The sequence below is a fragment of the Condylura cristata genome, unplaced genomic scaffold (genome assembly GCF_000260355.1).
Source record: "Condylura cristata isolate star-nosed mole 26May11 unplaced genomic scaffold, ConCri1.0 scaffold00017, whole genome shotgun sequence".
Classification (NCBI taxonomy): Eukaryota; Metazoa; Chordata; class Mammalia; order Eulipotyphla; family Talpidae; genus Condylura; species Condylura cristata.
Window position 1 is genome coordinate 22,747,371 of NW_004567118.1, and position 25,673 is coordinate 22,773,043.

At 38.2% G+C, this 25,673-nt stretch overlaps 1 protein-coding gene across 5 annotated transcripts in view; it reads left to right on the forward strand.

Annotated features, from left to right (window-relative positions):
* The window catches only part of SPECC1 (sperm antigen with calponin homology and coiled-coil domains 1), a 213,231-nt gene that overhangs the window by 153,580 nt on the left and 33,978 nt on the right, over positions 1 to 25,673 (forward strand). For 4 of the 5 annotated variants that reach the window (XM_012726365.1, XM_012726369.1, XM_012726366.1 and 1 more), the window contains 5 exons: positions 7,886 to 8,031; positions 9,162 to 9,265; positions 14,559 to 14,640; positions 18,474 to 18,630; positions 19,076 to 19,178. In XM_012726365.1, coding sequence (XP_012581819.1) covers positions 7,886 to 8,031; positions 9,162 to 9,265; positions 14,559 to 14,640; positions 18,474 to 18,630; positions 19,076 to 19,178 — 592 coding nt within the window. The remainder of the gene's footprint in view (positions 1 to 7,885; positions 8,032 to 9,161; positions 9,266 to 14,558; positions 14,641 to 18,473; positions 18,631 to 19,075; positions 19,179 to 25,673) is intronic. The other variant, XM_012726368.1, reaches the window with a different exon arrangement.

The window sequence follows — 25,673 nt, forward strand, 5'->3', positions numbered from 1 at the left end:
CCAAATCAAAAATTAGTTTCTAAAATAGAATGGCTAAGATTCGAAATATATTTTGCTTGGACCACTGTTCTCATGTCACCTCTGAAGTAATGAGCAGCATGGCGGAATATCACTGCCAGACTCTCCTGGAATTGGCTTTGACTCTGTGTGCACATGTGTGCTCTGCCCTAACATCAGTTGTGTGTGCCTGTTATGCCCTGTGTGCCGTTCCTTCAGCTCTAATGTTTCACAGCCGCTCGCAAAGTGTTCTGCAGCTGTCACTGAAAGGGAAGCGGAGGTGTGGATTCTTGGGCCACTGAGCATCTTTTCCAGTGCTCTTGCTTCAGGTGCTTTCATACTGAGTCCCCAAGCCCAGGTGGAAGGATGACTGCTCTCTTGGGTGATTCCTCAGTTGCCCTGTTATTTTCAGGGGCCTCGGCATTTTATCTGATCCTCTGGTACCCTCCTATTCCAACAAGCATAATCCTTTTATTTCTATAGCACTTATTTTTCCATAATTTACATATGCATTGGTGGCATTAAATACATAGCCTATAACTCTTAAAGAGTTTTTCCTGCCACACTGCTTCCCGACCTCCCTGTTAATTGGCTTTAAAAAGTGTACAAAAATGAACAATGGTATACGAAAATAGAAAGTTTAATTTAAAAAACAAAGCGTACACAGAAACTTCCTTAAGCCCTTAGGATTTTTATGCTACCATAGTAAAAGAAAACTTGTTTCTTTTTTCACTCTTTTTTGGCCTTAATGATATGACAGCAGAGGGAAGCCCCAGGTGCTCTGTCCATTCAGAGAAGCTGCCTTTGTGCTTCTTGGAGGTCGCTGCTTCACCCACACTCTTATTTGTTAATGAAGCTCCAGTGGAGGAGGCCTGGTAACAGCATTTTGAGGTCTTTGGCTTGTCCTCTGAAGACCTTTGGCCTCCAAAAAATTTTGGAACAGTAAGAATGAAAACATGTTGACCTTATTCTGAATACTTGCTTTTCCCTATGGGACGTGTAAGTTGTTAATTCCTGTATCTGTAAACTAAAATCATGTTGCCTGAAGTAACTCTTTATCAGCCTTTCCCCTCCCATTTCTATTTTCACAGCTCCATGATCCCTGTCAGCTAGCAGAGCATTTGGTGGAAGAAAGACAGCCAAGCCCTTGCCATGATTGGAAACTACAGCCATTTCTAAATGAAAGGGGGAATAATATAGAGGAGAAATTACTTCTATTTTATAAAGAGCCAAATTGTCGGCTTATAACATCCACTGTTTCACACAGAGTCATTGCAATCAAGTCTCTTTACCTTATTTCTACTTGTTGAAATCAACTCATTGCATGATCAAAGATGATCTTTTTTTTTTTTTTTTTTCCTTCTCAGAAGATTCAACAGTCTTATATTTGGAGCATAAAATGAAGTTGTTTTGAAAAACAAAGTACAAGCCTGTTTTGAACTTTTATTTTTTACTTGCACCTAAAGTGTTCAGAGCTGTGGCTCCATGTGCAGATTCAAAGTATGGTGCAGGCCACTCATGCTTGTGCTGTACTTTTTGGAGTTTATTTCAATGCTTCTTTTTTAATATGGTGTCGGATGATCTTGGGATTAACACTACCTAAAGCAAAATAGGAAACCATCTGTGTGTGACGCCTTATTCCGAAGAATTTAGACAGTTCTCTTTCCTTTATGACAAGTCTTGATTGAGCCTTTTCAAGCCTCGGTCTGACTTCATTACCTCAACGGAGCAAGTCATCACTAAGTTTTGGTTTGATTTCCAAAACTCCTCCTGGCTCAACATAAAAAGATGTTTGGTTGATAAAGGATGTAGTTAAAACGGATAAGTATACTCAGGTGACAATGCTAATGGGGATCTAAATGAAAACTAATGAACAACTACAACTAAAGCCTCATGAATAAAACTTACCCTGGAGACTTACTGACTTGTAAACCCAGAAGTGTATAATTCAGAGAGTTCCAAAATTTAGTGATATTTTAAACTTTTGGAAGTGTGTTCCTTTGTGAAGATGGTGTGTTCAATGCAGAAACCTCCATCAGGCAAAACCTATTCATTTCTCACGTGAGGAACCTGTGTACACTACAGACAGTGTCAGATTCTTAGCTACACTGTCCAAAGGATAAGACAAGAGTTACTGTCTGATACAAGCAAAATTAGGAACAGAATGCTCTTTAACTCAGGACAATGTTTTGGGGTGTCAAACTAGAGAGCACAAAATCATTCAAAAAATTTAACTTGTTGATAGAAAGAAAATACATTGACGCCTCTTCTGTAGAAATAGGTTAGCCACTTGCAGTATCTGTCTAGTTTATGTGTACTGGGAGATCTTTACCTCAGATAGCAACTTTCTAGAATGATTTAAAATTCATTAGCTGGGTTTTTTCAAATACTATAAACAATACAAAAAATACGACCTCAAGTTAAAAAACACACAGCTGGTTTCGCACCCCATATTTTGGTGTCTTTACCCTGGGTACTGTTGAATATTTTTATATGTAAGTGTTTATGAAGTGCTAAATAAATATGTTATTATTTAGAAGCATCTGTCGCCTGATTTTTAGTCACATTGCTGCAGACCCTTTATCTTCTTTTGTTCTGAATCTTCTGGACTTTTAAAGCAATGTTAAATAACTAGAATGAGAGTTGTAGATAGGAGATTAAACATGAATATATTTTTTAAGTGACAACAGCAAGGAAAGAATACTAATTTTTGTATACACTTACTTTAGAGCAAAACTCCAATGTGCCAGAAAATATAGAGTACATGAATTTCAAATCTAGATTTGTCATTTCTTTAAAAAGAAATTGATGATTTAACCTATTGGATTGCTTAATTATGAAGTAATATTTAGGTATACTGGTATTAACATGAAAATGTACCAAGGAAGTATTAACCTTTATGTATATTTTTCTTTACCTTCATTTAACTCATAAATATATATAAGATTCATTTTACATTTTTTTTCAAGAGTGGGGTTATATATAGTACTCTGCATGTCTGTATTCACTTGACAATGAATCAGAGGCATCTTTTCAGGTTGACATAAACAAATTTAACTCATTTTAATAGTTGCATGGTATCTCAGAAGGTGGATATACCCTTTTATATTCAAATATTGTCATACTGGTGGGCACCAAACTTAGTATTTCCTAGTTTCTTTTCTTTCCAGATAATAAATAATAGCAATCCTTATTCATATAATTTTTTTAAAGATTTATTTATTTGTACATACAGAACTGGGGTACAAGTCAGAGGCTCAGAGGCAGTGAGAGGCTTCACCAGTGACAGAGTGGGGAGCAGAACAGGCAGATCGACGAAGTACACTGCTGAGGGGAGCAGCGGGCGGGTCAGGAGAGGTCTGCCGTGCCATGTGGTCACCTCCGGGGCAGGCGGGAATAGAACTCATGCAGAAGTGGCTTTAGCTTCTCAGTGCTGTGCTTTAACCCGCTGCGCCACCAGAGAGGGCCTTATTCATATAATTTTATATACTTGTTTTGTTTTTATTTTTCTAGAATGGGTTCTTAAAAATGTGATTGCTGCATTAGAGAATGTGTTTTAAATTTTAATATTGCTACATTATTTACCTAAGACACAGGACATTTTATTCTTGGTGTGAGCGCCTATTTATACACAACTTCAGCAGCTATAGATAATATTATTCTGAATTTTTGCCAAGCTGATAAGCAAAATAATCTTAATTTGCATTAGTCATTAGTTTGCATTTCTTTGAGCATATTTTATATGTGTATTAATCATTGCATTTTTCTAAGAATTGTTTGTTTAGCATGTTTGCTTATTTTTTTCACTTAGCTGTTTTTCTTCAGTTTATAAAGAGATATTTTTTTAGGGAGGTGTATTTTCTCATTATATTATAGGAATTTTGGCTTTCCTGTCTTTATATGGAATTTTTTTTCTATTATGTAATATATAAACAGTGTTTTCCTTTGCTGCCTCTGGGTTTTTGTTTTTGTCTATGATTTGCCCTATCCTTATCTTACACAACTAGACTATTAAATTTTCTCATTTGCTACACACATACTCAGACACAGATATTTGATCTGCCTTTCTCCATTTAATCTTATGCAAAGTATGGGTCTTTTCCTTCCAGATGGACAGTCAGTTACAACAGCACCATTTATTACCAAAAACATCCTTTGCCCACTGAATTGAAATCCCATTTTTACATTGTTCACTTTATCTGTAGTCAGGGAAACTTTTCTAAATATGCCCTCATTTCTTTCTTTCTTTTCGACAAACTGGTTCTCCTTAAAATATTTTCATGAGTTTATTAATTGCTTTTATAAACATAGCCTTTCAGTTAAGAATGCCACCTTTTATATATTTTCTTAAATTTTTGGTGTATTCTCAGAGCAGATACTATTAATTGTCTAAAATTCTTTTTCTGTCATAAATTAACAAATTCTTTTCATTTTATGAAATATTTTTGTAGATCAGGGCATGTTTTTGTCCATCAACTCTTGCTTATATAAGTAAAGTATATCTGGGGCCTGAAATTTGCCTGAGATCAGTGTCTATAGATTTTGCTTAGATCTATTCACTTGGCCTCATCCTCTGAAAATCTTTTCATACCTTAGAGGGAAGGCTCATTAAGCTGACCTTATGTTACAGATTCAGAGACACAGATGCACTCATAGATTACAGAATGAATAGGTGCTTTTGGGGGGAAATTGCATGTGTCCGTTTCCTCTGTGTGGTACAACTGGAATGTGGGAACAAGCTTTCTGGGCTTATTTCTGCCTGGTCCTTTGTACTCTTTCAGGTGTACTATGTCTTTCTGATCTGCCCTTTTGCTGCTGTCCTTTGTTCCCTTGTGTCTGGGATAAACCATTCCTGGGTCTTCAGACAACCCTATCTGAGGTCACAGATCATTTGCATTAGAATGCTCTGAGGGCTGTCCAGGATTTTCTTTAAAGAGAGCTCTTTAAAGCACAGCTCTCTAGTTTAAAGAATATTAGAGGGAGTTCCCAATATCTTTATTTTCTTTAAAAGGGAATTGGGAATAAAACATTATTTTCTATGTAGCAAGAATTCTTCGAAGTGTAGGGTATGAGAATATATTTCTGTAGAGTTCAGTGCTGATGCATGATTTTGATGATATATTTCTTTGGTCCTTACTGTTGGACTTTGAAATCAAAATGCTTATAACCAAGTTGCTGTCATACCCTGTTGTTTATTTATATATATGCTTATATTGAAAGTCGTAGTGAAATTCAGAAGTCTGCTGAACTCTGACAATTAATACTTTGCTATAATATACCTGGCTGTATGCTTAGGTATTTGCTAATCTCCTTTACAGAATATAGTTGACCTAGAACAACAAGGAGGAGCACCAACATCATCCTACCTCCCACCCCTACCCAGTCCAAAATTTGCACTTAGCTTGGCTTCCTCAAACTTAACTACTAATAGTTGCTGTTGACAGAAACATCTGCAGCCAGTTACCCATTTTGTATGTTATAGATGTCATTTTATACTCTAGTCTTACAGTAAAGTAAATTAGAGAAAAGAAAATATTACTAAGAAAATCATAAGAAAAAGAAATACTGTGTATTGTTTTATCGATGCTACAAGTTTGTGTTGTCTGTTTACATTTAAGTGGACCCTGCAGTTCAAACAGATGTTGTTCAAGGGTTAACTATAGAGAATTCTTGCTTTTTATTTTGAATAGAGAAAATACATAACCACTTATTGTTGGTACTGTTAAAAGCAATACTAAATAATTCTAAACCTATGTATGATTAAATTACTGGTAAGACCAATAGCATTCTTAATATACACACATACACAGCATTATGTAATATGGTGGATATTTAAATCAATAACTTTTCTAATATACTTAACTATCTTGCAGTGTTTTCTCATACTTTTCTGGGAGTTCTGGCTAAGCAGATTGACATTTGAAATATTGTCTTTGGATATTTGAAGGCAGAAGTACTGGGAATTGATTCTTGTAACTTTTCTAAATGAATCTTCCTACTTCATTATTTGATGTTTTGAGTCATAAATAAGCCTAACTAGCTGAGGAGAATACCTCAACAAACTGTAGGATTTTCCATTTCATTCTTCTTATATTATCAAGGGGTGGTATAAAGTTGAATTTATAAAGATGATCTTCCTTTTTGGGATACCCTGAGTTTCTGCAAGGACCCCAGGTAGCGAGCCATAGAACGTCTCCTAGAACAATCATACAATACACTCTTTGTTTCTGACCTTCCTGAGAGTGACTGGGTCAGAAATAGATTTCTGTTTGTATCTAACCTGATTCATCCTCTTTCTGCATATTCTGCACTTAAATTTATAATTTATAATACAAGGAAGAGAAATATAAAGACCACCCTCCATTCAATTAAAAAAAATTTTAAATCTAACCACCTACCAGTTTCTGAAATATCTGATGTTTTCTTCCAAAGAAGGCATCAGTTTGCTGATTTTTTTTTACCCAAAAGAAGAGCCTTTGGAGACCAAAATGTAGAACAGTGTGGTTTAAGTGTTTTATGCTCTCTTTCACTCAAATTTATTCTGTTCATATTAACTACAGAGCAATAGAAGAAAGCCCGAAGAATTAAGGACAAGTAATTTCAACCCAGGAAGCTTATGAGTAGCTGGCCTAATTTCAAAAAGATCAGTAAATAAATATTTTAAACTTCCAGTGACCTTATTAAAATATACTGCCAGAAATATTCTGTTTGAACCTTTCTCATAAATTAGTCATCTTCTTGCAAAACTGCGTGGCAATTTGATATATCAAAGGAGCAGTCATTTAGAAGTTAGAAGATTGGGAGATCTTGTCTTGGCTCATTCACAGGGAGATTAAATGACTTGTTAAAGCCCCCTTCATAAGGAAGCCGTGCATGAGAAGACTGAATCAGATAATCAGTCTTTAAAAGACTCTTCTGTAAGTCTGTGCTGAAATATAGAAACCACTCTAAGAACTTACCAGGAAAGTTTGGGTGAGACTAGAAAGTTTGCCTCATGTAGAATTGTAGGGTATTCTGATATGTTATTACCATTGTCACTCTTGGAAGGCAAGCAGTTTTTTGACTGGCAGGATTCTGTTGTACTTGATAGGTTGTAATTGTTTTAAGCAGAAAGGTAGTGAATGGCTTTGCAGAATAATTGGAAGGACTACAATTATCAAACTCTGGGCTGAGCTTCCAGGAAAAGTGTCCAAAGTCACAACCTAGAACTGGGCTACAGGAGAGCTGGTACTGCTGCCATGAATGGAGCTTTAAAGTCAAGAAGCTGCTTGTCCAGGTGAAAAGCTACCATAGTTACCAACTCCAGAAACATCTTGTTTCTGCAACAGTTGGCTCAACATAGTGAATGCACTTTGCCCTGCTACCTTACCCCATTCAGGTTTCTGATGGATGGAACCCCTCATCTTTCTGATTGCTGGAACTCTAGTTACCTCTGAAACCTAGCTTCAGGGCAGGGAGTCCTGAGAGTTCATTCTTTTAACCTCTGTATGCTAGATAGGGGTTGGAATACCTGTTGACAAGCCAGTCACTGGTATCCACCATGGTCAGTAAGCTGAATACTTTCTATGGTGTTTTTCTTTTCCTTTCCTTTTTTAAAAAGCAGTTTACAAAGTAGATTCACATCCTTTTTATTTAGAGTTAATGTCAAGTCACTCTACATATACATTTATTATTTGTAGCCATTCCCAAGAAACATCTCTGAATAGTAATAGAGATCTAATAGATATATTATTTCCTAAAGATGCAGAATTGATAAACAGGATTTTACACTTGGGACTCTTCTTCTAGATTTGTTAGCTTTTCTCCCTGTTCTTTTTTTTCATCTGTGTCTCTTTTCCCTTGGGAACATCCTTCACTTTTTCAATGTGATTTGCTCTTTACCATGCAGACCTATGAATGAAGACTCAGAGCCCTCCGAGGCCGATGCCCCTGGCCGGTGGTCTGGCATCTATGTGAACAGAACATCTCCAACACCTTCTGAGTCAGCAACCACCGTCAAGTCACTTATCAAGTCATTTGATTTGGGACACCCAGGTAATTAATCATTTTGTCTTATAAACAAAAATTCAAAATCAAACTGTGGCCTCACCTATCAAAACCTGTCTTTCTTTTGTACAAATCCCACATTGATAGAAGCACAAGGGCTCTTTCTAGACCATGCTACGTGCAGCCAGTGCAGCCACTTATATACAGGAGGTATGCTGCAGCTTGGCTAATGTCCCAGTGAATCAAAGATGGAACTTCTGGGTTACATACATCTTTCTTATTGTTTCCTCCCTTCCGTCGCCTGCTATTCACTTTTCACCTGTCTGTTAGATTGAGGTCAATACTATTTGCATTCCCACTCATTTCATGAGAATTATCAGTTGGCCAGAGATTTCATCTCCTAGGAAACAACTGAAATCTCTGCACTTGGCTTTCTTGTTGGAACTCTGGCATCCTCATCTTACGACATGCTGTCAAACTGTCATTTGCTCAGTTTTGCATGTGACCATTTGTACTGACGTGTGATGTCTGATCTTAGTACATTCCTAGCTTTCTCTAGAAGTGTCTGGCTGACTCACAATTTGCCTCAGTTCATATCTACATATATAAGGAAAATGCATATACCTACATATATGAGAAAAATTCACATATAGAAGAACAGAATGTGCATGTATTCACAATAATAGTATATTTCTTCCTTGGCTGTGGAAACATGCCCATTGTTTTGGGAGACTGAAAAAAATTGCTAATCCTAGGATTTATCTGATTATCTCTGCTAAGATAGCCTACAGTTAAATTAGGTTAAGATTAGAATACAGTGAAAGATATGAAACACCAGTGAGTACATTTAGTCCAAGCAGATGGCAATAAATTACTAACAATTTATTGATGTGCAAGAAAGTGCTTATTTCTTCCCAGTATAGGTGCCTCCTTACTTACATATTTTCTTTTTCCTCACCTCCCACATTTAAGACCAAGCCACGTTTAGTTTAACACCTCCCTCTCATTCCACAGTTCAACATTGATCCAGAGGAGAAAAGAATAAAAGAGCAGACATAATACTTTATAAGTATATTGGGATACATTTTTAGTGACCAAAAAGGTAACAACAACTAAAGAAACAATTGTTTCCTATTTTGAACTAGAACAAAGGATAAATGTTCCCCCTCTTTTCTCAGCAGGTGGAGCTGCACAGAACATTCCTGTCCATAAGGCACCCCGAAGCCCCCTCAGTGGAATCCCGGTGAGGACTGCCCCAGCCGCTGCTGTTTCTCCAATGCAGGTATTGGCAGAGCCTTGAGTGTGTGGGTGGCATTGTCTTGTGATACCTATCTTACATGCAAACAACAAAAGGAAAGTGAAAACCAATTGATTTTTTTTTCTTTTAAGGTACACTGAGCATCATTTTTAATAAATAATTCTAATACATTTAAGATTTTGATAATGAAGCTTCATTAAAAATGACACTTTCGGTGCCTAATCAAGATCCCAAAAAGACTTGAAACTTCATACAATGTTAATAACTCTCCTTTTTTGCTGTAAGATGAAACTTTCAAAGTCTTCAGTAAAACTAATGATGATTCTTAGAGACCCTTGAAGGTATTTTCTACCACCTTATATGTAAAACCAAATAAAATAATTATTTATTTTATGATAATAGTGGACTTCATTTAATAAAACTAAAATAGATCCTGCCTCAGTTTGACTTATTTTTATTGAGCTACAAACATCAGGACCTTACTTGGGGGTAGGGGGAAGCCCCAACTTGTAGTGTTTGCCAATTTCTGTGGTGTAAACATTCCAATTTCAAGCCATCTCTGTCACATCAGGGGATGTGGAGGTAAGAAGGGATGTGCCTTATTTAATATTTCTGCAATACAGATACAGTTTGTATAAAAAGCCTATCCAGTAGTAGAATAACTTAGGCGCAGTAAGGTTTAAGAATTACTTGTGCTTTTAATATAATTTAATTTATGGTGTTTAAAAACTGCCTTGCAAAATTCCTGAAGAGTTAACCATTGGCCGTTAGGAGCTGAAGCACAGCAGCTACAACACTGGTTGTAACTCACATATAGTAAGGTACACACCTCTTAAATATAACTTGATTTTTCCCATATGTATACACCAGTGTAACCGACAATAAGGTATATACCATTTCCATCACTGTAGAATAGCTCTCCTTGCCACCAGTCAGTAATCCCTTAGAAGTAACCATTATTTGACTTGTGTCACCATAGATTAGTTTTATAAGATCTTGGACTTCCTGTAAATAGAATCGCATAGTATCTTTTCTTTTATGATTGACTTATTTTGTTCAACATTATATCTGTGAGATTCATTGGTGTTATTATAGCAATTTGTTCTTTTTGCTGTATAGTATTCCTTTGTATAACTCAATTTATCCTTTGTATAACTCACTTTATCCATTTTAAAATTGTATCTCAATTTATCCATTCTCCTGATGGTTAACATTCAGAATATTTCCAGTTTTTGATTCTTGTGCTTATTCTATTTTATTTTTTTAAAGATTTATTTATTTTATGCATATAAGAACTGGGGTATGGGCCAGAGGTGCGGGGGATGAGAGGAGTTACCAGAAACAGGGTGGGGAACAGAATAGGCAGATCCACTGAAATACATTGCTGAGGGGAGCAGCAGGCAAACAGGAGAGATCTGCTGTGCCATGTGAGTCACCTCTCTGACACAGGATCAGGGATCAAACTCATGTTGCAGTTGCTATGGATAGCTTCCCAGTGCTGTGCTTACTGACCCATTGCACCACCAGGGAAGACACAACTTTAAAAGTATCTTTTCAAAAAATGTTTCAGTGCAGAGGAGAAAAAGTTAAGAATCTTCTTTATTACTTAGTCCCAGAAATAACTGTTGTTTATGAACTGTTGTGTCTATCCTTCTAGATGTTTTTCTTTTTTTAAAAAAAGATTTATTTATTTGTACATATAGAACTGGGGTACAGGTTACAGGCCAGAGGTGCAGGGCCAGTGAGAGGATTCACCAGAAACAGAGTGGGGAGCAGAACAGGTAGATCAAGGAAGTACACTGCTGAGGGGAGCAGTGGGTGGATCAGAGAGGTCTGCCGTGCCATGTGGGTCACCTCCGGGATAGACAGGGATTGAACTCATGTGGAAGTGGCTCTAGCTTCTTAGTGCTGTGCTTTAACCTGCTGTGCCACTAGGGAGGGCCCTAGATGTTTCTCTTATACATAAAAAGAGGGGGAGGAAAGAGAAAGTTTTAAATATTCAATTATACTACATATTTTTCTGACTTGCTCATTTCACTTTGTCATTGGAATCCTTAGGAGCAGATATTTTTTTAATTTGTTCTGCTTGCTATTTTATCTCTTATTTAGAATAATGACTGTTACATTATCATGTCAAGGTGAAGCTCCATAAATATGTGTTAATTTAGTGAAGGAGTATGTTAAAGACATCTTTAAATGTTAATATTTGGAGAAATAGGTCACTTTTTAAAAACTATGTAATACACATTGATTTTTTTAACTGCATCTTTATTGAAGACAGTAAATTTCCTTCTACAAAACAATGTCTTGTTTATCTTAACTCATCAATAAAATTGAGTGCTTCTTCATATGTTTATAAGTTACTTTTATATCTTGAACGTGGTCTGTCCATTTGTATGCTTTGCTTGTTTTCCTTTTGAGTCCTTGGTATTTTTCCTTTTTGTAAGACATTTTGATAGTTTGTGTTTTTACATGTTTGCATATGGATTGCTACTATTTTATTTGTTATCTTTTAACTTGATGTATCCTCTACTGAAGAGCTTTTTATGTCTTTGAGTTTCATGTTTTCTGTTACGGCTTTAACAGTTTTGTTTCCTGCTTAAAATTTCTTTCTTCCTATTAGATTATTTAAGTATTCTTATTTACCTAGATTTTTACAGTTAGTGAAAATACCTTTCAAAGGTGGACACAAAAGAAAGATGTTTTTAGTCAAACAGAAAAGCTTCCACTACCAGCATACCTCAGTAAAGGGACTATTAAAGGAGTTCTGCATGAAGTTGGTTCTTTTAAAAGATTATTAAAGTTGATGAATTTCTGAACTGTTGCAAAATAAAAAGGCACAAATTGCCACTCTCAGGAATCTTTGAAGGGGTGCACACTTAAGATCTCATAGACATTAAAGCTATGGTGAGAGAATGTGATGAATTACTACTTTGTGTTAACAAATTAGAAAGTGTTGATTAAATCATCAAAATCTATTTTAAAATAATTCAGATGGCTTTAAAACAAGTAGTGGGAAAAAAATTGAGTTTTAAACTTTTCCTTTAAAAATCTTTACCAGCTCCAGATGACTTCACCATGCAATACCCCTAAAGATTTAAGAAGGAAATGCATTAATCTTTCATACACTCATGCAGAGACCAGGAAAAGGGGGTAGTCTTTTTCATTTTAAGAAGCTAGCTTAGCTTTGACCCCTAAGTCTGTCACAGACATTCAAAGACAGGAAAATTAAAAATCCAGACTCATGAAAGTCCTGAGCAAAATATTGGTAAACCAAATGCATGGGTATATGGAAAAGATGATGACAGGTGTGGTTATTCTGGGAATGCCAGGTCACTTTAATGGCTGGGAACAGAGTGGTTCACATTATAAGGGGAGTGAAAATACATGGTCATCTGAGCAGATGACAGGAAGATGTAGTTGATAAAAATCAATTCTTGTTCTTGATAAAAACTATTAAAACACTAGGAATAGAAGGGAAACTCCTTAATCTGATAGAGTGTAAACTATCTAGAGCAAACATAAGGAGGGGTAAAATAATGCATACTTTTCTACAAGATTGTGAATGGGACAGGGATGACCTGATTATCATTTTTATTCAGCCAGTCAACTTCAGAAGCAATATTTAAAATACTTACGAAATTGTATACCATAGGTATTAGGTTTATGTGGGGTATGGGTGTATATTGTGTCCTGGTGAGTAAGTATGATATTGCGTGGAGCCTCTAAAAGAAAGAATGCTCCAGAAAGTCTCACCGCTGTGCTCATATGTGCCAAGATAGTCTTTGCAACATAGTTCACAATGCCAGTTATGATTTCCAGCACCAATATTACTAAAGGATCAGTCATATAAATTATGGTAATAGAGACAGCTAACACTTATTGAATATTTACTATCTGCCAGACTCTGTTTTGATTCTGGATAGATTTTAACTTGTTAATCCTTCCAACAGCCCTCTGGGGTAGGTTCTATGAGTATCATTGTTGTTTATGTAAACAGAGAATCAGGCAGATCAGAGTCACATAGCTATTTGGTACAGCCTGGCTTCAGAGCCATGTCCTTTCGTTCTGTGCTGTGGAGCCTCTCTGTGTGTTTATAGACTGTGGACACTGCCCAGTAGGAAATAAGTGAAGGGCAGCTTCAGCCCAGGGTAGAAAGAGCTTCCAAGATACATTAAGTGAAGAAAAACAGTATTCACACAGCATAACATAATAATGCCTTTGTGTTTTAAACAATATTTTCCCCCAAGTAATATCCCTTTAGTAATATCACTTCCACTTGTATTCTGCAATGCATTATAAAAAAAATTGTGGTTAAAAACACAAAACATGAACTTTATGCTCTTTAAAACATGTTCGTGTACAGTACAGTATTGTTAACTATACTGTACAGTAACCTCTAGAACTTTTGATCTTGCATGACTGGAACTCAGTGCTCATTAAACAGCAACACTCATTTCCTCCTCTCCTCAGTCCCTGGCAACCACAGCCTACTTTTTTGCTTCTGTGAATTGGAAAAATTTAGTGACCTCATGTAAGTGGAATCATGTAGTATTTGTTCTTGTGTGACCTTATTCCATTTAGTATAATGACTTCAGGCTCATTCATATTGTGACATGTGACAGGATTACTTTACCTTTAGGGTTCAAATAATACCCAGTTATATGTAAATCCCACATTTCTTCATCCATTCATCTGTAGTGCACTTCAGGTTGTTTTTCCCTCTTGACTCTTGTGAGTACTGCTTTCGTGAATGTGGGTGTACATGATCCTGATTTCAGTTGTTTGGGTAAATACCCAAAAGTGCAATTGCTGGACCCTACCATAATTTATTTTTTAACTTTTTGAGGACCCTCTCCACGATTTTCATAGCTGCACCAGCTCCTCACTAACACTTATTCTCTGTTTAACATCCTGATGGGTGAGGTGAAGTCTCGTGGCTTGCATTTCCCTGATATTGAGCACCTTCTCATGTACTCGTTGGCCGCGTAAGGCCAGTATTTTTACTTGAATCTACTAGAATATCCCAGGAAGGTACTCACAAAGCTGATTAATGATTTCTCCCAGGAAGAAGGGCTGGTTGGTGGATGTGAAAGGGAGACCTTCTTTTCACTTTGTCCTTTATGTTCCTTTCGAAGATCCTACCAATTGCAAATTACTACTTATGCAAATAAATAAAGTGTCTTAAAAGCTCCCCCTGGCGATTCTGATGAGATCCGGAAGTGTTGTGTGTGCCCACATGTGCCCACACACCGGTGTCTGTGCTGTCCTGAGGTCTCAAGTCCACCTGTGCTCATGTGCCCTTTGGCTTTTTTAGAGGCATTCGGCTTATGGCAGTGTCCGGCCAGCCAGCAAAGCCGTCACTCAACGCCTGGATCTCCCAGACCTTCCCCTCTCAGGTAAGTTACCTTAGAGATGAAGTCATTTTGAGTTTTCCTTTTGTTATTGTATTAACTTTTTTTCCTTTTATTTTGCATGAAACTGAACTTAGAAAAATAATCAGTCACATTTTATTCCAAGCAATTTCATCTTGTACATCTTCTATGGATGTGCTGTGAAAACTAAATCCCAAATATTACCTGCTTGCTGCCCTGCTCCATGTGCATGCATTTGGGAGAAGTACCAGATTTGGTTTTGTTTGTTTTTTACTGAATCTCAGGAAAATAACTATTTTAAGAAGAAACGCTAATCTGATACTGACTGCTGCTTCCACAATTCCTAAAAATGTCTCTTCTGAGATGTTTTTGTCTTTGAGTGTAATCCTCTTCTTCTATTACACCAAATATATATATATATATTTAATAATATAATAGTTTATTTTTACATCGTTATGTGCCTTTTCCCATCTCAGTTGTAATCCCATGGGCTTCCCATCACCAGTTCACCCGTGTGCCATCACCATAGTCCAGTGCACTTACCCTTCCCCATTTTTGATCCCATTCCCTACTCCACCCCCATAAAATGTCTCTGGTATATAGTTGTTCATCATTATCATTATTTTATCGCCTGGTCCGTTATACTCCTGCTATAAGTGAAACAATCCAGTATTTTTCCTTTTCTTTCTGGCTTATTTCACTAAGCATGATCCCTTCCAGCTTCATCCATGTTGCTGCAAAAGGCATGGCTACACCATATATTTTTAAAAATTCAAATCCTGATGATGAAAGTAGTTGTAATCCACAGTCCTCACGGAGTCATATTTTCAATAATGCTGCACCCCTGGTGGATGGCAGTGAGGAGGGCAGCTAAGGGGAGACACAGGAGTGCAGTTGGAATCTCGGCACTGCACCCTAGTCAGCCTCAGCCCAGTCATTCCACCTCTGTGCTGTAGGTCAGCAGCTTTCAAATAAAAACACTCTTTGGTTGCTTTACGGGTTAAATGAATCAACCCAGGTGGAGTAAGCACTAGAGATAGGCTGGCTGTTACCACCCATCTACTGTCTGCTGACCAGCTGACATGCCAGAACAAAGGAACATCAACAGAATGTCAACACTGTCCAGATTCTATGCCTTAGAAATTTATGTTTATGTCTCCATGGCCACTGTTAGGAGGAAATAAGACAGAAAGCACAATAAATGCATTGCTTACTATTGCCTCTCCAAAGCAGAAAATACCAGAAATCTAGATCACATAGATAAAAAGCCTTTGTCTGAGTTAAAATTTCTATAAAATGATGTGAATTACAAGGGACTCCAGAAACTTGTCAAACGTGGTCAAGTTTATTCTCAAGATAGTTGTTTCTGTGAAATAAATTTCACCCTGCCGTTGTAAGTTCTTGTTCCCCTATGACTTTACTTTTTTCCCTTCTGAATTTTGTTTTCTTTTCATGGAATTACTAAGAACTTTAGACTTCAATAAATATTGACACTAAGTATGTGACGGTTGTCTCGGCCCATTCTCTGCATTTTACACATGAGAAATTCAGGCCCTTAATTTAAATTAAATGATTCACAAAGGCCATACCAAGATTTTGTGTAGCTCTGTGGCCAAGATAGGACTTGTCCCAATTCTTTCTAACACTTTGCCTTTTGATAATGAAGTGGCTATTGCTCTGATTAGCAGCCTCATGAAGAAAGCAATAAAGGGTTATCAAGAACTGCAAGATGCCATTTGTTGTGTCGGGCAACACGCAAGTCTCAATAATGATTTTCATGAAGAAGAAAATGGCATCCAAGACCAATAGAGGTTGAAGAGCAGGAGAATAAGAAAACAGAGAGACAAGACGAGTGTGTACAGTAAATAGTCAGAATTCCTTTGCAAACCAAGTGTTTTTTTTTTTTAACTGCGGCTTTTTTAACTGTGCTCAATGAGCTTTTGATCATAGTATTTGTGTTCTCTCTTCTCCTCCAACTTTAAAAATGCCTTTTCTGTAGAGAAACCACTCTTTTAATTGACAAGTAAATACTGAGGTTGGAGCCACAGTTAGCAATTGCTCTGAAATAAGTAGTTCTTTGACAACAGCCTCTTTGCCCCCATCAGGCACCTGTCTACCCCAGGGAGATTCTATTTACTAAGAAATAGCATACTAAGAGGATTACATGGTGAAATTGCTTGCTTCTAGACTAGCCTTGCCAACGCTGAGGTCATCAGAAGCTGCAGAAGCAGGATTAATACTGTTTTTTGCTGTTCTCTTCGGTCTTATAAATACTGTTTTTCTATGCTCTTTGGTGCTAATTAGGCTCACTCCTAGCCTTACTACCCATAATTGGTGGCTACAAGCTGTACAAATGTTGTTTTCTGCCATGATTGTTTACTGGTGCCATATGGCGCAGGGTGGTCATGGGTTCGGCTTGTCAAGTGGCATCAAGCAAGTCACTTAACTCTGAGCTCCTGATTCCTGTGTGAGCGTTACCCAATGAGTTCAGAACTTTTCTGCCATTCTGTACTTTTGTGGTCCTTTAAGAAATACCATCTGGGGGTCTCCCTGGTGGCGCAGGGTTAAAGTCCCAGCTCTATCAAGCTGTTGCCAGTCACTGCAGCAGGGAGGTGACCCCCATGGCAGCAACCTCTCCTGTCTCACCCGCTGCTCCCCTCAGCAGTGTTTTTTTAGTCCATCTGCCTGTTTTGTTCCCCACTCTGTCTCTGGTGAATCTTCTCCCCCCCCAACCTTCTGATATTTTGAAAAATATCTTTGGGAGGATTCAGCCTGTTGCATTACTCAAGATTCTTATGACAGACAACAGAGAGGAGCCTTAAAAGAATTGTTTTTCCTATATGACCCAGCAATCCCACTCCTAGGTATCTACCCAAAAGACACAAAAACACTGATTCAAAAAGATACCTGCACCCCCCATGTTTATTGCTGCTTTATTTACAATTGGAAAAACATGGAAGCAGCCCAAATGCCCAAAAATGGATGACTGTATTAAAAAGATGTGGTAAAAATACACAATGGAATATTACTCAGCAACCAAAAATAAGAAACACATGTCTTTTGCAGCAACATGGATGGAGCTGGAAAAGATCATGCTTAGTGAAATAAGCCAAAAAGAAAAGGAAAAATACCGGATGGCTTCTCTCATAGCAGGAGTATAATGGAACAGGCAAGAAAATAATGATAATGATGAACAGCTGTATACCAGAGACATTTTATGGGGGCAGAGTGGGGAATGGGCTCAAAAACAGTGAGGGGAGGGAAATGCACTGGACTATTGTGATGGCACATGGGTGATTTGGTGATGGGAAGCCCAAGGGGATTGCAAGTAAGATGGAAAAATACACAAAACAATGTAAAAATAAACTATTGTATATTTTAAAAATAAATACAATTTTTTAATTGTTTTTATTTACTTTTAATGAACCAGGCACTGTGGTTAGAATGACTTTCCTCCTGTAAAATAGTTATCATTTTGTTTCCCAGCTTGTCTACTGCCCCTGTGACCAGGTAACTATATTAGGTATCTTCTTAACATGTCCATCGATTAAAACAAAGTATTTTGGAGACAGGGTGAGGCACATGAGGCTTTTAGGGACCCTGATTTCATGCTCTACTGACACTAAGGAAAGGATTAGTCCCTCTGAATGATGTAGTCGTCATTCCTGCCTGGAGAATACTTTCTTAAAAACACTGTTCCTATTTGCATTTTTATTACTTAATCTAGAAACAAGGTTGGGTATACATATGTGTTCTTCATAATGAAGTGAAAATTGTGTTGTACTTGAGAAGAAAACGTATATAACCAGTCAAATTTCTCTTCATCTGGAAAGGTGATTTTGTTGTTGTTCATACAGATCTTCTAAAGGGAAGGACCGAGGACCTGAAACCGGACCCTTATCTCCGTAAGAGTCCTTCGCTTGAGTCACTGAGCAGACCCCCTTCTCTGGGCTTCGGGAGCACTAGACTGCTGAGCGCCTCCACTGGGGGGTTGAAGCCCCAAAGCAAACTCAGGTATCATGTCACCCTTCGTCTCTCTTCCCACCCTCTCCCCATAAGCAGCCAATCTAATATTTTAAAATACTCTTCCTGTCTAACTCTCATGTATTGTTTAGATATAGGTGCAACCCTAAAATGTGTATTTTTTCTACAGATATCTTTAATTCAACTGATATGGTATTTAATTAGGTAAACAAATACAAGGCTAGATGTGTGTGACAGCAGATAGCTTTTTAAAAATAAACAAAACAAATTTCTCTCTAGACTCCTGACAGCCAAGCAGCACAATTTAATTTTTCTTTCTTACCATAATAAAAATGTATCCTTAGTATTACTGATTGGGTTAAAAGTCTCCCTCAATATATAGCTAGATTTTTTTGCTTTTCTAATTAGGTATTTCTCATATATTTTAGGGTTCTGTAAACTAATTCTCTTTAATGTGTGTCTTCTTTCTAACTAGTGTGGAAAGAAGAGACCCTCTGGCAGCCTTGGCCCGGGAATATGGCGGCTCCAAGCGCAATGCTCTGCTGAAATGGTGCCAGAAGAAAACAGAAGGCTATGCGGTAAGGGACAATGTCCACTGACTTCTAGCCAGTGCCAGGTGGCAGTCGTCCTGTGCCAGCAAGTGTACACACATCCCTGTGTGCATGAGCTTGGATGCTTGCAATTGTCAACTTCTGTATCCAGCTGTCTATATGTACTCTGTGCAAAGGCACTCAGAGGGGCAAATGGGACAGAAAACCAGTCTGCGATCCAGACCTAAATGCAGTGCTGCTTGTCCCTTTTTCTTTGCACACAGGAGACAAACTCCCCAAGCAGTACACCCAACAGGTTGCTTCACCCCAAGGAGTCAGCTTTTGCTAAATCATCTTCCCAAATCATCTTCCCAAAGCAAGCCTTTTCACACCAGTTCACATAAGTGGGCCTTCACATGTTTCCTATTCCTGTGATTCGTTTGCATTTAGTTTAAGAGCTGTAGTTTACCAGGACAGTATTTGTTCTGTGAAGACTGGACAAGGAAGTGATACCTGATATAAGCTTAAGCTTTTTCATTATGAAATATCATACCCAGAGATAAAATCCACTAAAAAATTATTTAAAAAACTAGCTTTCATGAGCTATTATGAAGTAAAGTCCAGGCATTCATTGTTCGCCCCAGGAACAGCATTGTAGTTCCCCCAAACCTTTCATAGGACTTTCCAGTCATAACCTTTCACTACTCTCTAAGATAAATAAATTCCTTATAATTTTCTATACAGGTATGCATCCCTAAGTGCTGTTAGTTTTGCTGGGACTTGAGCTCTATATAAATGTGATTTTAAAACTCTTTAGTATTTGCATCTGATTTTTTTCATACAATAAAGTTAATAAACTTCATCCATTCTTTTATATATAGCTATAGTTTGCTTATTTTTAAAATCGTTTGATAACCCATTATATGCTCATACCATTATTTATTCATTCTGTTTTTGATGAATAGGGGCTGTTATAATTAGTGCCGGTATTAGCATATAGCTGCTTATTCCTGCCTGATCTGTGTGAGGAAGTAGCCATACCGGGTCAGAGAGTATACTGCACATATTCGAGTACTTAGATAATGCCAAACGATTTCTGAAGCTGTTGTATAATTTACCTCCCACCAGCAATTTACAAATGATCTACTTCTGTACATTCTCACCAGAATTTGGTGTTGTCAGTCTTTTGAGTGAGTATTCAGATAAGCATGTGGTGGTAATTTATTGGGCTGTGATTTTCGTTTCCCTGATGGCTGGTTGAGTCTTTGAGTAATCTCTTTGGGAATGCACCTGCTCAGGTCTTTTGTCCATTTTTTAAAATCAGGTTTTGTTTCTCTTCCTTATTGATTTCAGGAGTTATTTATATGTTCTGTATCTAAGTCCTTTGTCAAATATAGATACTACGAATATCTTCTCCAGTGTGACTTGAATTTTCACTCTTTCATTGAAAAAGTTCTTAATTTTAATTAAGTCTGATGTATCGATCTTTCCCTAGTTCTTAGTGTTTTTTGTGTCCTATTTAAGAAATCTTTAATTCCAAGTTCATGAAAATATCTTTCTGTGCTTTCTTCTGGAGTGTCATTGTTTTACCTTTCCCCTTAAATAGACACCTCTTTAAAATTGACAACACCTGCTCCATTCTTCTCACTCAGGCCCAGCTTTCTCACACCTCAACCCCATTTTTGCTGAAACTTTTGGACATACTGTCACCACTACACTCAAGCTTTTGAGGGTGCTAGTGATGGAAAAAGATGGAAATAACAAGAAAACAGGGCCTAGCCGATCTGCTACCCCAGATAGTAAGAAGAAGCAGGTCTGAAATTCCCTTTGTGACAACCACCACCAAGTGTCTTACAGTCAGACTCTACCCAAGAATGTAAGTGTCATGTGTCTTTGACACTACCTTCTCATTTTCTGTTAAAAAGGAAAAATTTAGTCATTTTAATGACCAATAACAGGCATCCAAAGAACAGGCTTGTTTCTGACCTCTTGTTTTTTTCCTTGTATCATTCTGTCCACTCTTTTCAGTGCCATTTTAAGGGTGAAAACCATCCAACAGAGAAGGCCTTTTCAGTAATGACATTGCTCAGATGTCAGTAATGCTGCTCAGCAAATGGAAAAGAGTGAGAAATCAGGGAGAAAAGGGTCATTAGAGGAAAGGAAATAGGAATGGTGACAGGAAGTTGAAGACTAAGAGGTATCAGCTAGGAATGACGACCTTGGCTGCTATTGAACCGGTGCAGTTGACTGCACTGTCATTTCCCCACCTATGTAAGTGGATTAGACAAGTGCTGGATGGAAATGAAAAGGCAACTAAACTTTTCAGAAGGAATTGGCCCTTTAACATATAATGCTGTCATAATTGCATTGCAGGGGGCATTATACAATGAGATATTTCCAGTCATAAGAGTAAATTATTTCCTGCTGTAGTGATTTTTTTTCTTGCTTTGTTTTATGAACATCTTGAACTAGTTTTCAAAACATTTCACGTTTGATGAAACCCAAAACTCATTTTGCCTGGAGAGTATTTTTCATTCATTGTTAATTTAATCTGTAAATTTAGAGAGAAAAATAAATCAGATGTGTCTGATTTTATTTACTCTTCACAAAACATTCTCTGCGTAGATCTGTTTTCTAGATGTCTCGTAAGCCTTCTTAAGAGTCTTCTCTCTGATTTAGGAAGCCAAAAATAAATTGTAAAAAATTCAAGACTGTTCAGTCCTTTTGCAAACCAACATCCATGGTCATTTCAGCTTAAAGTACCTTACATTTTACCTCACCACAGTATAGTGTGCAGATTATGTCAAACTGTCCATATATTTTTTTTCTTACATTGTTGCTCATTTTTGTGCAACATTTGATTTCTCCTCTCATGTGCAGTCCCCCTAAATCTCCCACCACCATGTCACCCCTGACCCATCACCTTAGTCCCTTGTAATCTCCCCCCACGAGCCTGTTTTGACTCCGCCCCCCTCCTCCCCTGCTGTATGCCTCAGGTCTGTGGTCTGCCTGCAGGTTTTGTCTTTTTCTGACCCTTTGTTCAGTCAAGCTCTCCATATATTAAATCAGTGACTTGATATATTAAGTGACTTGAGGGGTCTCTCTGCCTATTAAGAGCTGAGTAATTTAATTTTGGGTCTTGGAAAATCAGCAGTGAATGAAGCAGGAGTAATTTCTGGTCTCATGAAACTTTTATTCTCATGGGGAGTCATAATTAAAATTAAAGCATTAAAACGTAAACTCTACTATATTAGAAGGTGGTAAATACACAGGAAAGGAAGGTTAGGAATTCTGGAATATGGGGACAGTTTTAATACAGAAGTCAGGGAGGTGACAATTAAGTAAAGTGATGGCTCACTTCATCTGAAGAAGGTGGGAACTCCTGTGTTTTCATCAGGTTATCTTACACCAAACTGTCTGAATGAAGAGGTCATCACTCCAACTCGTTGTTCATTTTTGTACAGAATTTTATTTCTCCCCTAATTGTCCCACCACCGTATCACCCATGACCCATCACCATAGTTCCTGTGCTGTGCTCTTCCCTCCCCTGTTCGGACCTTTCTTCTTCCCTTTCCTTGCTGTATGCCTCAGATCTGTTGTCTGCCTCCAAGTTTTGTCTTTTTCCTGGCCCTTTGTTCAGTCAAACTCTCCAGTTGGAATTTAAGTAGCATAAGGTGGTCACAACAGTATTTGAAAAGTGACACTAGCAGCCCAGGCCCACATGTCTAGCCCAGGTTCAGCTTTCTGACATAGCTCCAGGATTGAGATCAAATATTAGAATCCAAGCACTTACTCATGGATTGAGGCCCTCACTGAAGAGGCGACCTACATTTTGCTCAACTCATATCGCTTTGGATCTTTTGTGTGTGTGTGGTGGGGGGCGGAGTGGGGGGAATCAGACTTCAGAAAGGTTTGGCAAAGTCCTCTCAACCCTAGGCTTGGTCTTGTCATGTTGTTGGCTATATCCCAAGCCAGGGGTAAACCTGATCTATGGATCCCCAACATCTCCTTTCCTTACCTGCTTTTAGTTTTCACATCTGAGTCTGACAGAAAAATCTCCAGCTCTTACTTTACCAGCATGGGTTCTGGAGAGGCATAAAACCAAGATAATCGATGTGATAGGAGAATTTATATACTCTCCTCCCTGTATATGGCCAAAGGGAGTCCTTTAGTGTCCAGGAGTTTTCTCAGAAACATAAGACTGACTCCTGTTAGGTTTGCAGATGGAGACATGTGAAAAGGAACTGATCAGTGTCCTGGCTGGTGGCCAGCAGGGAAAGCAGGGCATTCTCCCACTAAAGCTTTATCATACCCAGCTCCTATCCATACCCAGAAAAGCACCATGGGGGATGCTCTGCAGTTCTGAACTTGACAATGACAAACATGGTGCTGCATTGTGTCTCTCCCTGCCCCGGTGCCTTCCAACCTCCACTAGGCCTCTCCTTCCCGTTAGCTGAGGGACCTCCGCCTGTAATGCACTGTCATGAGTGCATGGAATTCAGCTTTGAATGTTTGCAAAGTCCTCCTAACTCCCATGAGGCTTGACGAGCACCACCACCCCACAGCTCCACAGGTGGCTGTGTTCTTAGGGCCCTGCTGAACCCTGGGCTGTGTGGCGGACACTGGCGATTAATTTGGTCGAGGCATAGGTAGGGATTACCTTCTCACCTTCCTCAAAAGCTAGAATCCACAACTTCGAGCAAGTTTTAACGGGCTGAATTTTTCAATATTAAGGACTGCAGATTCCAACTGTCAAATGAAGATTAGAGCAGTGTCATAGTGGGCAGAAATATATAAAGAGATACCTAAGTTCCCTTTTATGGGAAACATAATTTAAAAATAGCTTGGATAAAAATAACCAAGTATTTTTATTGCTTTCATCTTGGCCACTGTTGTTGGTTCCCGCCCTCTCTCCTCCCCCCAACCCCCACATATGACAAGTGACCACAAACTCCGACTGAAAACCATACCTCCACAAGAGCTCACAGAAGTCCAGCGTGTTGTGGCTGGGTCTCCTCAGCACCCTGCAGGCTGAATTAGGGTGTCACTTGAGTCGCATTCTCACCCAAAGGTTCTAGGGTAGAATCCACTTTTAAGCTTCCGTGTTGGCTCAGAGTGTCAGTATAACTCAACTTTATTTGATTTGCCCTATGACCTTGACTAAATTACCATTCTTGGCTTGGCTGAACAATATAGGGCTACTACCGACCTTGATCTGAGACCTTCCATGAAGGAAGTATTGATCTTGGAATGACTAAAGTAATTATAATGTAGTTTGTGGAGTAGGGTCACCAAACCATTCTCATCCGTGCTTATCTACATTCATCAAATATGTGCTGGAGATTGCTCAGCGATGGTTTAGACATACAGTTAAGTGGGAGAGACAATAAAGAGATAAGAGGAGGCAAGGGGAGGATCAGGCCTGGGCCTTGCAGAGCAGGGTGGCACCGTGGTGATGGGGTCCTCTTGCATTGGGGAGGTGAGGTGCACACTCACACCATAATGACAGGAAGAACCAGCCTTGTGTTGATGGGGGGGGGGGCAGAATCCCAGGTAGAGGGAACTTTTAGTGCAAAGGGTTCAGGAGAAAAGGAGCCTGATGTGCTAGAAGGACAGTAGCAGGCCTACAGGTCTGTGGTGGGCAGGCAGGCAAGGCCTTGTGGCTTGGATGAGACTGGAAAGAGGAACACAGGGGTAGTGGGTTCATTTCACAGGAAAATAGGAGTCAAGGCTTAAGCAGTACTGGGAGCACAAGTCAAGGGTGATAAAGAGCAACAGTAAGTTCACTTGTGCTGTGTCCCTGCTGGAGAATGGTCACTGAAAGTGATGTAAGCCTTGGCACTTGTGTTTTCTTGGTTCCTGGCTTGTCTCCAAGGAAATTAAAGGGGTCATCCCGCCTCCCCAGAGTTCTGAATATCTCTGTAGCACAGGCCTAGGCAACTGTCTGTGACTGTAGATTCTTGAGCTCAATGTACTGAACGCCTTATAAACTAAAGTATTATTTTAATTACTAGTATGCACTATAAATAGCCAAAATTATTGGGTTTTTTATTTTTAATTTTAGAGTTAAAAGTTGTAACCAAATTGGTACAAGAGAAATAGTGAGATATACCATTTCTTTGCTTACCACTTTGGAACATTTTTTTAAAAAGATGAAATAATCAGAATGAGGACCCTACCACACCGTTGGTGGGAGTGTAGAATGTCATCTCTGAGGAGGGAACTTTAGCAAGACTCTCAAAGAGTATGCCCTTGAACAAAGAAAATGTATTTCTAGGTATTTATTTCAAGGAAATAATCATGTATACTTATAAAGATATAATTACAAGGGAGTTCACTATAGCTTTACTCAGAATTATTTTAAAAGAACTGAAGTGATATGAATGTCTAACAATAGGGGAGTCAAGTTATATTTATATGTGTTCAAGGAAATATTATAAAGTTCTTAAAAATTATGCTTTCCTGAATTTTCATTTTCAACAATGAACTTAAAAATTTTAACAGAAAAAATTCTTTTATTTTGCATATTTTTAAGGGAAAGAA